Source organism: Rousettus aegyptiacus, unplaced genomic scaffold, assembly GCF_014176215.1.
Source record: "Rousettus aegyptiacus isolate mRouAeg1 unplaced genomic scaffold, mRouAeg1.p scaffold_m13_p_3, whole genome shotgun sequence".
NCBI lineage: Eukaryota > Metazoa > Chordata > Mammalia > Chiroptera > Pteropodidae > Rousettus > Rousettus aegyptiacus.
The window spans coordinates 106,734,253-106,749,111 of NW_023416306.1; the positions used below are offsets into that span (position 1 = coordinate 106,734,253).

General features: G+C 36.4%; 3 gene segments (V, D, J or C); all 3 read right to left on the reverse strand.

Moving 5' to 3' along the window:
- Positions 1–2,249: 2,249 nt before the first annotated feature.
- Positions 2,250–3,447, reverse strand: LOC107506184. The segment is given in 2 exon segments: positions 2,250–2,835; positions 3,023–3,447. Coding segments are annotated over 2 exon segments (567 nt in total).
- A 3,004-nt stretch (positions 3,448–6,451) lies between these two features.
- LOC107506185 lies at positions 6,452–7,587 on the reverse strand. The segment is given in 2 exon segments: positions 6,452–7,357; positions 7,481–7,587. Coding segments are annotated over 2 exon segments (414 nt in total).
- Positions 7,588–10,282: 2,695 nt separating this feature from the next.
- On the reverse strand, positions 10,283–12,214 carry LOC107506183. The segment is given in 2 exon segments: positions 10,283–11,886; positions 12,058–12,214. Coding segments are annotated over 2 exon segments (405 nt in total).
- Between the last annotated feature and the right edge of the window lie 2,645 nt (positions 12,215–14,859).

Genomic DNA, 14,859 nt, shown 5'->3' on the forward strand with positions numbered 1-14,859 from the left:
ACATCCTATGGGTTTATGCAAATGTATAATGGCATGTATCCATTATAATAGTATCGTCGAGACTAGTTTCACATCCCTAACGTCCTCTCATTTCTATTAACACCTAAGTACCACTGGACTTTTTATTGTCTTCATAATTTTGCTTTTTTAAGAATGTCTTATAGTTGGAATCATAGAGTATGTTGTCTTTTCTGATTGGCTGCTTGATTAAGTAACGTGCACTTAACGGTTCGCTATTTTGTTTTCTTTTTTAATTAAATATATTAGGGCAACATTGGTTAATAATATTATGTAGCATTCAAGTGTACAGTTCGATAATACGTAATCAGTATATTGCATTGTGTGTTCACCATCCAAAGTCTAATCTCCTTCCATCACTATATATTTGACCACCTTTACCCTTATCTACCTCCCCACTCCCCAGTTTCCTTCTCATACCCACTGAACCCACTAAAGTTGTCTGTGTCTATGAGTTTTTGTTTGTTCGTTTTGTTCATTTGTTGTCATATCTTTTCATGGCTTGATAACTCATTTTCTTTTAGTACCGAATTATATTCTGTTGTTTACTTAGCCACTCACCTGGTTACTTCCAAATTTTGACAATTACAAATAAAATTGCTATGAATACCTGTGGAAAGGTTTTTTTGCACTTAACTATTCAACTCCTTTGGATAAATACCTAGGAACAGCATTACTGAATCATATGGTAAGAGTATGTTTACTTTTGTAAGAAACTGTCAAAATGCTTCATAAAAATTTCCATGCACAACCTGTAATTTGTAATAAATTACAACAAAGCTCACTGCATCCCTTTGCTCCTTCTCAGAGCCCCAGATAGTGAAAGTGTGCACAGGCACAGCAGGTGGCCCTGACAACTGCTTAACTCACAGACTCCCTGCTGTGAGCCTGAGCCTGCATGTGTTCCTCTCCTGTGTCCTCCTGTTCCATTTATCTGCTCTTCTCACACATATATTCCATCCACTTATGGGACTTCCCTTAGAAAAAAATAAAAATAAAGGATAAAATCATGAAGAATTTCAAGATAGCAATCACAGAGCTTAAGTGAAGGGCAACTTCTACAACTACACAGGTCACACACCTAGAAAGCTGGCCCTGTTTCCAGCTTTACTGGAGTCTGCCCATTTCTTTTTATCTTAATTTTCAGGTTCTCAGCCCTTTCTATCAATGCTCTTCCATTATCATAAAACACTGCACGTTGAAATTCTGTTTTCGTTGCAATAAACCACATTCAACTTTAAACTTCAGATTTAGTTGCCAGAAGTCTTTGTTTCTGGTTACAACTGAAGTGGTTTTGTTAGGGTAGTCCTAGAAGCTTTCTACTTTCTTTCCCAAACTGTAAATAATGTTACAAAATCATGAATAATAGATTCACTCAAAGCGTAAGAAAGAGAAATGGATTTTAATGGAACAGAATGAAAATTTCCCTGAGCTCTTCAATACAAGGTACTCTTTAGAAATGACCTAAATGAACCCTCATACACTGTTGGTGTGAATGTAAATTGGTGTGGCCTCAGAGGAAAACTGTATGGAGATACCACAAAAAATTAAGACTAGAACTCCATATGACCCAGCAATCCATCATCTGGGTATCTATCTGAAAATTTTGAAAACACTTATTTGGCAAGATGTATGTACCCCTATGTTTATTTCAGCATTACATACAATAGCCAAGACATGGAAACATCCTTCAACAAAAAATTGTGCAAAACTCCTTTGGAGAGTAGTAGGTACATACAATGGAATACTACTTGGCAATAAAAAATGATAAAATATTTCCATTTGCAACAACATAGATAGATCTTGACATTATTATGTTAAGTAAAATAAGTCAGGTGGAAAGGAACAAAAACCATATTATGTAGTGTATAAAACAGCAACAGATAAACAACAGATAAAAAAATTCATAGACAAAGACAACAGTATGGTAAGGTTACCTGAGGGGAAGAGAGGTGTGGCATGATTAAGAGGGTCAAATATATGGTGAGAGAAGAAGACTAGATTGTGGGTGGTGAGCAAACAATGCAATATAGAATTGTACATTAGGACTTTATAGAATGTTATTAACCAAAGTTACTCCAATAAATTTAATTTAAAGGAAAGATCTTAATGGATATTTTTGATAATAATATATGTAAACACATTGTACAAATTTTTCAATAGAAATTGTTCAAATTAGGTGATTTCCAAGCCTGTTTCAGCATAGTAATTCACATGGAATCTATGGGCTACCTGCAAGAGGATTTTTTTCAACAGGGCACTGAATGTTGGCATCTTTACCAATTGTCTTAATGGTTTCATATTAGAGCTTTTTACTTGTCAAAGAATTTCGGGGTAGAAAAAGGGCAAAAACACAAGGGTTATGCCCTCCTGAAGATTCTAATTTTAGAAAAGAAAACAGTGCTGGAACATAAATGTGAAATCCCAAAGATGTGCCAAGACAACTGTAGGGGCAACACATGAGCCCCGTGGGAGGGATGGGGTTGCAGGCCCAGCTGCAGTTTGAGTACAGGCTACAGATTGCCTGGGAGCACTGTGCCTGCCCTGCACAGAGGTAGGTAGCTGAGTCCTCCAGTTGGGAGTCCGTGATATGCAGGGTACTTTTCCGTTCCTTAAAATTCATTGTGGAACTTAACATTCCATTTGTCTTCATCCCTGAACTCAGGAAAAACAGACTGGTGAGTCCGCCCCCAGGATCCTGTCGGAACCACTGCACATAGTTCATAGCAGTAGAAAAACTGCACCTCAGAGTAGAGTTGGTCCCCTCCTGGAGACTCAGAAATGAAGGACTCTGCTCCACCTCTAGTCCTCTCACCCCTGCTTGGAAAGAGGAAAACAAGCACAAATGATGTCACTGGGGACTGACAAGGTAGTTATAAACCTGTGAAATATCCCAACGAGCACCCAAGCAGGACAGGAGCTGTGTGTAGCTCTCCTTTCTCTCCCTCCCACCTTCACCTGTTAAACACTCCCCAGTGCCCCATCTGAGACAGAGCCAACTCACAGCAAACCTGGACCCACAGAAGCCCCAGCAGAGCTCCCCAGTGTCTCTCCATGACTCCTTGCCCAGTTGCTGTGATTCCTTTGCCTCTGCTTTAGAGGGTGTAGAGTCCTGGACTCAGGCAAATGTTGCCTTTCAGTCGTTAGGTTCCACCAGACCCTCTGAGTGCCAGTCACATCTGAGCCCTGTCATTCACTTAACAGGAAACTCCACCCACAGTGGCCCAGTCAGAATGCACAGTCATCTCTTCTAAATTGTAGGTGCAAACAATGAGGAGTATAAGGGGCAATATTTCCAACGTATGTAGGTATAATTGTTGTTTGGTTTTTTTTAAACACTTTATGACAAGTTTGTGGGATAGTGTGTGAAAAAAAGTGGTTGATGCTTCTGGAAGAATTCATGTCTCAAGCGCAATGTAGAACCTTTAAGAATACTAGGAAGAGTGACCTCATTTTCCAAATTGTATGTCTTGACAGAGAATTTGAGAATTTTGTTATATGAAAATTCCAATAATGGAAAACTATCTGACAGCATGTATTGTGTATTTCAGAAGTAAATATATATTATTGAAATTAGGACAGTTCTAGAAACCAAGACATACAGCCACCATCTTTGTAAAAAATGATTCGAACAAAATGTGGTTGGTGAAAAATTGGATATATATGTAATGTCCACTGCGACTTAATTTCCTTCTCTCTCTTTCTGTTGTCTAACTCTTGGGTACCCTACTGACCAACATTGCTGATTCTGATGTGAACACACTTTTCTGGTCTAAATATTGTCCTCTCCCTTTCCTTCTATATTTGTTCCTTATTTTTTCCTTTATCGTCTTTTCTTTATTCTTGTTCCTTCTACTTTCAAGGAGATATATGAAAATGTAGGATATCTGGTGTATTGGAATAAGTTCTAAGTCAGTGAGTTGGGGAAATTTTAGTCATAACAATTAAAAAATTGAAAACCTACAAAATTGAAAATAGGTGATGGAGTCATTTTCTGTTGAACTTTCATTCACACGATGACCACTAATATCCTCTTCCCTGTTCCTCTGCTCAGAGAATCACACTCACAGTAGATTTAAGGGTATGGATTCCAGCTCTCTGAAGTTTACATAGAGTGACAGACCTGAAAAATTGAGACAAACTTTACACCAACACTCCTCATCTTTGCTGCCTATAATTTATTTACTCACATGCTGGTGGGTCTTCTGTCTTAACTGTTGAAGCCTCTGGGAACATGAGAAAAGTCATTTCTTGTAGAGCCTACAGTGCCTCCTAGTGGGCCAAAACCATCAAGAAAGACCACTTGAGACAGACTAACTCAGTTGTCAACCCACCCCAGCCTCATTCACTGCCAAGTTACCTGATGAAGGAAAATGCAGATGGTCAGAATACATAGTAACTGCTTGGATTGAATGGCAGTTACAGATGAACCATATCCTATTTTCAAAATGCCATTTCATGAGAATAAATATCTTAAAATGATGTGGTAAATCTCAACTTGTAATATTTACTTGATTTCTTTACCTTAGTCCAAAATAAATCCACAAACATCTATTGAAGTTTTAGTGTAAATGGGATAATTTAATAGATCTTAAGAATATATAAAAGAGGATAGCATGTTAATGCACAGTCTACTGAAAAAAAATATATACATCAACTACAAGACAGTCAAAGAGTAGGACTCTAAGAGGAATGAAAACTAAAAGCTACATGATCTTAGAGGAAAAAAAACTGCTTATCCTTGCAGTGGTTGAACAAAACCTTATGAAGAAGGTGTCATTTTCACCTTTGCCCTTTATTGGTGAGAGGACAGAATATGGATAAACCTTCATAAGGGCTTCTGACTTTTTGTTAATTTTAACATGAGAGACACTCATGAACATATGAATTATTAAAAGTAATAAAACATCACATATAGACTAAAACATCCTTTGCATCTCACTCCTAATTCTCACTCTTCTATCACATATTACACAAATTCCTTTCTTCATCTTGATCCATTTGGAGGTGGTGCTTCCAGATGTTCTACTGTAGATGTGAATCAACAGAGAATATATAGTATTATATTTATACTTTATTATTCTACAAAAATACATATTGTGCATACCTTTCTGTAATTTGTTTTATGAACTCAATAATAAATCTTGTAGGTCTTATTGTGTTTATACATATAGTTCCTTCTGTAGCATTACATCACACTTTATGGATATATTAGCATTTATGTAGCCCTTCTCATGTTGACAAAAAGTTAAAATGTTTGTTTCTTTTATCTATGAAATACAACACTACAATAAACCTTTCTGAGCAATTGTCTTTATTCTCATGTGCACAATGTTACCTTAGGAGCAGAGATTAAGAAGACATAAAGGTATAAGCTGTGAGGTTAATAAAGTCACTATCGGAAGAGGGAAAATCAGAGGCAAAAACTCTGAGGTAAAAGAAAGTGAATACGTGTTCTGATTATCATGTTAAATGGCTTTCTATTTTATTTTTCTTCTTAATGTGCATCGGAACTGTAATTTATCAGCTCATTGGATAACCACTCTCTGATATTACTGCCCTGATATATATATAGCTCATGTGTGGTTGGTCACTGAGGTCATATTAAAAGATAGTAAATCAGCAAGAGAGAAAGTGCCCCAAGGAAAAAGAGTGGTATATTCAAAAGGGGACATGATATAGAATGATATATACATAATTTATGGATACTTGTCGAAGGACAGAAAGACATTCTACATTTTCTAATGTAGAGTGAAGAATAAAATGTTTTCAGTGTAACAGAAGACAGAGAGGAAAGGAAAAGAAAGGAAAGAAAAGGAGAGGAGAGGAGAGGAGAGGAGAGGAGAGGAGAGGAGAGGAAGGAAAGGAAAGGAAAGGAAAGGAAAGGAAAGGAAAGGAAAGGAAAGGAAAGGAAAGGAAAGGAAAGGAAAAAACAAGACAAGTTGAAGTAAAACTAAATTATTAGAAATGAGGCCCAATTTACCAGGAATCAAAACATATATAAAAAGAGGTTATTTGATTGAGTTGAAATAGAAAATCTTGTTACATATTGCTTAAGAGACAATCCTTAAAGAAAACTACCAAAAACTGCGAGCATAGGATGGGATTCTTTCTTCTACCATTCTTCATCTGCTAAATCCACCACATCCATCACATAGATACCCCAAAGGAAGGTCACTTCTGCTAAAAAAGACAGTGAACAAGCAGTCCAAGAGAACACCCAGTGAGTGAGCTAAGTTAACTCTTATCTAGGTGAGATTTAAGAAAAAAGAGAAAAGACAGAGGTTTACAACTATAAATAGATAGAAAAGACAATGGAAAAAAAAAAGGAAACGTGGCAGAGCTTAAAAACCAAGAAGAAATTAAGAGTTACAGAAACGGATGAAACTAAATTTAAGAAAATTCTGTATCTTGATATAGCAAAGAAGCCAAGTGTTAATAACAGCTTTTATCTTTTTATCAGTAGTCCCTCAACCTTCATTCTTTTATAATTTGGATACTTTTATGAACTATTTATCAAATCACATTTCTAAACCTTCAAAAGCATATTAAGAGAAGGCAGAAAACCCTCATCATAAAAATGGTGTATAATGATGAGCACATGTAATTAGTGGAAAGTTGAATCAAGGGAGGTTTTCACTATTTATAAACTTCACATTTATTTATAAGGTGGGTCAATTTTAATACCCTAATGCATGAAATATATCACAAAAAGAAATTTGGAGTTATATCTATACAGATAAAATATTTTCAACATTTTAACAACTTATCTTTTTTTTTCTATCCATTTTTACTACTTTATCTCCTAAATAAAGGTGTGCCTTTGTCTTTGATACCCTGTAGGTATCATGTGTTTGGAGGTCTAAGTATCCGAAGAAATCTATGCATGTGCTAAAAAGATTGGAAATTTATATGAAAGGTATTCTGTATTTCATATTAAATAATAAAATTTACCACAGTGAGTCAAACGGTCAGAGACACTCAGCTGCCAGGCCCCTTGTTCTGCTCAGTTTGTGCTCAGCTCCCCCTGCAGTTTCTGTCACTGTGTCATTCAGAGCACAGTAGTACATAGCCGAATCTGACTCTCGCACGGAGGCTTTCTCCAAGTGGAAGGAATTTGCTTCTCGGTGGTATGTGGCTTCAAAACCTTTCTCTCTTCCCTTCTCATTGGCCCTTTGGGCTTTTAGAAGGAGCTGGGGACCTTCTCCGGGATATTGAACATACCAGAAAAGAATAGGGTACCCTGAGGCTGAATAAGTACAGCTCACATTCAGGGACGCCCCTTCTGACAGGGTCACTTGGCCTCCCATCTGGGACACTGAGTCTCCACAGGTTCGTCCTAGTGAAAAATAAAAGAGATTTGTGTCACCTTGAACGTTAAGTTCTTAAGTAAAATTATGGTTAACGATTTTGCTGACCTAACAGAAGAAAGAATCCATATTTTAAGACGCATGTTACTCACCAAGCACTAAGAGGACCACAGTCACTAAGCCTGGAGAAGAGCTCATGTCTAGAGTGTCACCTAAACGATGTTCTTGATTTTTAACATGAAGAAATGTGTAAGTCACAGCGAAATGATAAAAGGAAGTCTGCGTTTCAGACAGGAAAGGTGTTAGTGTTAAGGAAGCTGCACCCCCTGGTGGATGGAGACTGCAATGGGAGGCGTGTTCCTTAGGCTCCTCCCACAGTAGTAGCACAGAGTTCTCATCTCAGACTTTATTTATGGGGCACTTGTCAGTCTTCAGGTGGCACTTAGAAATCTGAACAATGGTTATTGTAAGCTCTCAGGTCTCTCCCCCCCCCCCCCCCGCCCCCTTAGGGCAATACCCGACATGGAGGATCTTTAACAGAGCATCCCAGGATATATCTGTAGCTGGAATACATCAATTTTTAAAAGTATTTTAATACAGTACTTTATATTCTCATGTACCCATGGTGGGCCTGCCTATAATCCACTGAATGCCAGAAAAGGTTTTGCGGTTGAAATCAGAGGAAGTAAGGAGAGGTCAAATCATCATTCGTGATTCTTCGCTTTTCAGATGTGTACCCAAATATAGAACAGCGACTGACGTTTATTATGTGTCCACTAAATTGTTGTTAAATTAAACAAAAATAAAGTCTTTCGTGGAAGATTCACTATTACATGAAATACAATATTTCCTTGGTCCTAAAATATGTTAATTGTAAGAAATGTTATCTCTTTAATAAAAGCTTTTTAAGTGAAAAGTCACACTATCTTATCAGCAGTCAAAGTCCACTCAGGGAGAGGGAGAGGTATATACATGGGAGTAAAGAGGAATATTTTGCAATATAGTTCACAAAGGAGGACTTGTACAACATTGAGGGAGAATATGAACTAAATGTGGATATTTATTGTCTTTCTTGATGGATAATTTTCAAAAAAAGAAACTGTACCTTTTTAAAATGAACAATTTTAAAGAATCCATATTATACTTTGAGGTTATCGGCATCATCAAGATAATGAACATATACATCACTCCAAAAGTTTCCTCATGTCTCTTTGTAACCCTTCTATCATCCCTCCCCCTACTTCACGCCCTCTGTTCCTGGCAACACCTGTCATTGTAATTAGTCCTCATACTGTATAATATTGTATAAACAGAATCATATGTACTATCATCTGATATCTTTCAATCAGCATAAATATGGTGAGATTCCCATGGTCTAAGAAGTACAGGGGGTTCATTCCTCTTTTTTGCTGAAGCATTATTCATTATACAGCTATAGAATAATTTTACTATTCACCTGTTGATGTACATGGGTTAGTCTTAGTTTGAGGCTCTTACCAAATAAAGCTGCTATGAACATAACATGTAAAAGTATTTGCATGGACATATGGCTTTGTTTCTCTTTAATCAATAATTAGGGGAGAGGGGAATGGCTGGATCATACAGTAGGTGTATGATTGACTTTGTTAAAGTTATTGATTCTAGTAGCCTTTTTAAAGATTCATTTGGACTTTCTATCAAGACAATTGTGTTGTCTGTGAATAACAATAGGTGTACTTCTTCCTTTCCAACTGTATGTTTTCTGTTCCTTTCGTTGTTTTTTTTTTTTTTTTCCTAATTGCACTGGTTACGACTGCTAGTAAAATATTAAATAGGAGAGGTGAGAGCCAAAATTCTTCCCCTATTCCTTATCTTAGAAGAAAAATGTTGTCTTTCACCATCAAGTATGACTCGTGATGCAGGTTTTTTTGTAGAGGCTCTTTATTAAGTTAAGAAAATTTCCTTCAATTCTTAATTTGCTGTGAGTTTTTAATCAAGAATGGATGTTGGATTTGTCAAATGCTTTTTCTGTGCCTACTGAGGCTACCCTCATTAAATGATCATCTACTGCATGTCAAACCCTGGATGTATTAATGACAAATGGTTGCAACAAAATATTAAGGAAGATATCATTCCCTGTTTAGCGAATAATGAAACAAAGTTCACTAGTGTCTAGAAAGCACTTGGCAGAGCTAAAATTATTAAACGTAGTTCTCTCTGATAGCAAAACCATGCTCTCTGGTTTTTACATTACAGATTATTTTCAGAGAAAATTTGAAAGAAAGGCTATAAGTTAAGAAAATTACTTCTTGAGCTTGTGAAATATCTTAAGACAGCATGTTAATGGGTTCTTTATCTTTGCGAATAAAATAATTTTTTAAATAATTAAATAATTGCTGGTTTGACTCTTTCACCAAAAGAGGAAAGAAAACATATGATAAAGGATATACAAACTGCAGAAGTAGCTTGACAAGCTCAGACCAATTATTAGGCACCTGACTTGAGCAATGCAAGAGTGACATGCTTTTCTATGCCTTTGTGAACCACCAAGAAACTGAAACTTCATTAATCGCCAGCTAGTGATAGCTCTCTGTGTTCCTTATTAAAACTTGCTTGTGACAAAGCAGGCTAGAGAATAGTTCTTCAAGTTAACCAGTACAAATGTTGCTCAAAATTTTTAAAATAGAATTGCCATGTGATCAAGCAATTCTTCTTTTGGCTCTATACTCAAAAAATTGAAAGAATTGCGGTACATGCAAAATATTGATATATTTAAATACATGTTTCCATCAAAAGATGGAGGCAACCCAAAAGTCCATTCACAGATGACTAGATAAACAAAATGTGGTATATGCATACACTGGAATATTATTCATTCTTAAAAAGAGATTCTGCCTAACACTACAACATGGGTGGATCTTGAGGACATTATGCTAGGTGAAATAAGTCCAATATGATGAACATTGCACGATTCCATTTATATGAAGTATCTAAAATACTCAAACTCATGGAAATTGGAAGTAGAATAGCAGTTTCCAGTGTCTAGAGGGACAGTAGAATGGGAAGTTAATGTTTAATAGCACAAATTTCAGTTTTTCAAGATGAAAAGAGTTCCAGATAGAGATCGTAGTGTTGATTAGACAACAATGTTCTTAGTACCCCTGGATAAGACACTTAAAATATTTAAAATGGTAAAAATTTATGTTAAAGGGATAAAATTTTTTAGCTTAAATTATTTTTAAGGACACTCCTTTTAAGAATTCTACCCATTCTACCCTACACGTCTGCCTTTCAAATGCAAATACAAGAGTGACTTACGATACAAGATCACTTCCTAAACATTCAAATTTTATGGTCATGAAACAACAGGGTTACTGGAGAAAGGTAAGAAATCAGAGAGAATGAGGATTTTGGGTTGTGGAACATTAAATGAACAAAGAGAGCCTGGTGGGATGCAAATAAGCCTCATGATGGCAGAAAAAAAAAGCTCTTGGATGAGTGATGAGGGGCAAGAGTAGAGAAAAAAGATAATTCACACTCTGCTTCTTTACAATGTCCCACTAGAACCATAAATTACTGCTTATTGTATGGATAAAATTGGGGTGAGGCAGGTAAATCAACATTGTGGAACTGACCTCTTCTATGCGAGACTCTTAATAAGATGGAAAGAGCATTAGCACAAAGTATGTATGTCACATATTAGGCACCATAGAAAGTAAATGAGAGTACTCTTAACTCCGCTAATAAGTCTATATTAAACAAATTCATTAAACAATATAAAACAGCATAAAATACAAGGAAAACCACAAACAGATTGTATGGTTTTCCTTTCTAAAAAACTGCCTGTAACACAAAATATACTCAGTAAATATTTATTAAACAAATTGATCTGAAAATTCCACAATTCACACGTATTTTTACTGATTTCTCTGTCAGATGTTTCTGAATTTACTTAGTCAATTTGTCTAGCTCAATCTATCATCAAATAACAAATTGTTTATTATATCTATGCTTTGTCTTCAATAAACAATTGCAAACCAAATTTCTAAGGACAAGAATGTTTTTGATAAATGATAACTCTACTCATAGTTTATGAACCTGGATAGGTATTTTCTTAGAGTGTATTCTCTCAGACTCTACTGACACCTGTGCTGCCACAGCTCTCACCACTTCCTATCTGTGATGGCCATTCCCAGCCTTGGTCCCTACAGCAGGTGGATGTATCAAGCAGAGCCCTGGGGTTTTGCTACACCTTCCTCCCACACACTTCTCACTGTGGGCTCACTCAAGGCACAGAAATACAATGCAGAGTCCTCCAGCTGTGCAGTTGAGATGACAAGGTTGGCGAAATTGTTTGCTTTCTGAAAATTAAATGAGTAGCGATCTTCTGTGGCATTTTGCTTGTTGTAAGAGTCCTGACGAATAAGGAAAATCATCGCCCCACTGCTGAGCTGCTTGTACCAGAATAAACTATAACGACTATCACTGGTGTCATATCTGCAGTCCAGGGTCACAGCCTCCTTCTCCTGCACTAACATTGCCCGTTGGCCTTGAGTTACCCTCTGGGCAATACTGGATCCTGAAAAAAAAAAAAATTCAATAATAAAAAACTGGGTTAAGTGGTGTGGCAGAAAAAAAATCTTTTATATATCTGTCCACCTTTCCTTCCATGGGTACTCATAATACACTTCCTGGACCCCCCAGACCTTGAGTTACAGAAGAAACTCATTCCCACTAGGGCCACTCTTACCTAGCCACACTGAAGTTATGACCACCTCCAGAAGTCTGGCGAGCAACATGTTTGTATTCTTTCACTAGACAGAAAATATCTTCTTGTTCTTCAGTTTCAAGGCTCTGAAAGGCGAGGTGACTCTGACAGAGAGAGAGAGAAGAAATGCTGGGCTCTGTGTTGCTGCTGCCCCAGAACAGGAAACGGGTTTTCTGGTGTAACACGTCAAATTCTCTATGTACTGGCTGAGAGTCTCACCCAACAGAAATTTCCTTTTGCATTAGCCAACTCTTAATATACAAACAAATACATCTAAAAATAAACATGAGTAAAATTTTATATTAAACAGAGGACTGATAATTGACCAACTGCTATATTCAGTCATTGCATCTGTGATGAAACTGAGTGGTAGCACTTATTTTAAAATACTATATGTAATGGAATATAGAAACAACATAAGATACCATACTGATGTATCTTCACACCTACGTATGCTGCGGTGTCACTGAAGATAGAAATAAATCAGTTTCTTATAACAGTCAAAGCTATTTATGCTAATCACTGTAGTTCTGATCTACTAATTGTTATGGCAGTATTCCTCACTACTGATGTCTGTTCAGTTACTTATCCTGTGCAAATAGCAGAGAAAAAACTAATCTCCCTCTGCTGAAAAATAAAATAAAGCCCTCAGACATGCGCTCTTATTACAGAGGTTCCCTTCTCTTCTCTGTTTAGAGTGATAGCTCAGCTCTGCTCAGAAAGGCCAGATAAGACACCACACTTTAGTCATTCGGTTATTGAGATTTTAAACTTATATTTTCCCCATTACCTCAATTAGGACCCTAACAGGTTGCAAACAAGTCTCTATATTCTTTCTGTATTCCCAGCTCTAAAGGGAATATATCTTAGATGACTCCAGGACCTCCATAGAATCACTGGTTATAATAGACCATTGTGTATGAATATAAAAAGGAAGCCATGACTCGGGATATTACTCAACAATGTGCCAAACAACAAAGCCTCATGCTTATCATTGCCAGTCTCTTGATACAGTAGCCAAAACTTGTCCTCCATGTCTCAAAGTTATTGTAGCCTCAGCTAAGTTGATTGAAGCATCTTCAGATCTTGCTCTGGAATCACTGAGAAAACTGATGGTACCACATAGCATACAAATTGTTCTCCTATCTAAAAACAACCAACATTTATCTAACAGTTGGTTGAATAACTATAAAATATTATTTATTTTTCCTCATGTGATTCAATTCTGTTAAACTTTTCAATAAAAGAATCTCACTGTACTTCTGTCATTTAAGAAGTTTCCCTGTCCATAACAGATAATATGGACTCTCCCTTACCAAAATTTTCACTAATGGGTTTTGTAACGTCTTACATTAATCATTGAAAGGGCTGATTATACAGTAACTACTCCAGACAACTTTATAAATTCTGATCCCTTATCAGAAGCACAATTAGCTCAAGTAATAGAACTTGTAGATTTCTCCTGGGCATATTAAATTGTAAATATATACGGTGGTGGTCATAACTTGTAAAGTAGCTCACATCTTTAAAAAAATATGATGATAATGCAGTTATTTTAACCATCTTAATATTTTCATAACACTCTCATGTGTTTCATGAATCTTCATTGAAAATGGGCAGCGAATACAGGAAATATTTGATATATTCATGCTACCCAGAAACATTTTTGTCATAATGAACAATCTCACATCACAGAAAACACCAGAAAACCTACAAAAACTTTCTTGAGTGAAATGTGCTAAACATGCTTTTCTGACTTGAGTTCTTACACAAGCAAGAATTGGAAAACTAAAGACAAATCCATGGAAAAGAAAACCAGGTTCCCAGTATTATGAAGAACCTTGAGGAATTACTTATTTCTGTGATCCATGAAGACAAGATATATTAAAGCCAGAAAGGCTGCCTGAGGAAGTCAAACATTCTCCAATGAACATCTGTTAAATTCCTCCATAGACAACAGATCACAGTAGTGATATATTGTCTGCAATAATTAATACATTCTGGTGGGGAAACCTTTCTAGAATTGCAGCAATTGGGGCCAATTCATGACTTTCTTGGAAACAACAAAATCCCATAAAATATTATGCAGGAGGGATATAAACTAGAATACTGTCCCAAGGAAACATTTGAGTATATGCTAAAGGATTGTACACAATTGCATTACCTCCATTGGACCTGATATGTGGTAGGAATAGTACTTTGTTTGCTATGTGGCTTGATGCATTGTCCTGTCATAAACCCACGGCCATCACAGTAGTTAAAAACCAATTTGATTTTCTGTTTACTACCTATGCCAGTTCAATGTATCTCTATACAGAGAACGAATTTCTTGGGAACAGTTATATAAGCTTTTGTCCTCACACAGAATTTTTACTTTTCTTATCATCTCCCCATCTTCTGAAAAACTAGAAAGAATAAATGGAATATTAAAACTGAAATGAATTACTGTATCAGACACTCCTAAAATCTAATGGACTAATACATTTTTTCCCCTTACCTCTCATGGGCCTGCATTCTTCCCCTCACCAAGTTACATGTTGTATGGCTAAGAACTGGTCACTGATAGGCCCATCTAACTAAGAATATCCCAAACCATACATTTTTAATCGTTCACACTCTCAAGTAGAAAAATATTCCTGTGATACCCAGTCTTTCATCAAAAGCCATAGGTTGCTTATCTTCAATCAGCATTTGGATGACCTAAAACATTTGATTGGGTGCTCTGAAAAGAATTTCAGAGACAGATTGCCATTGCGTGTTGTGACCTGTAACATGACTTTATTA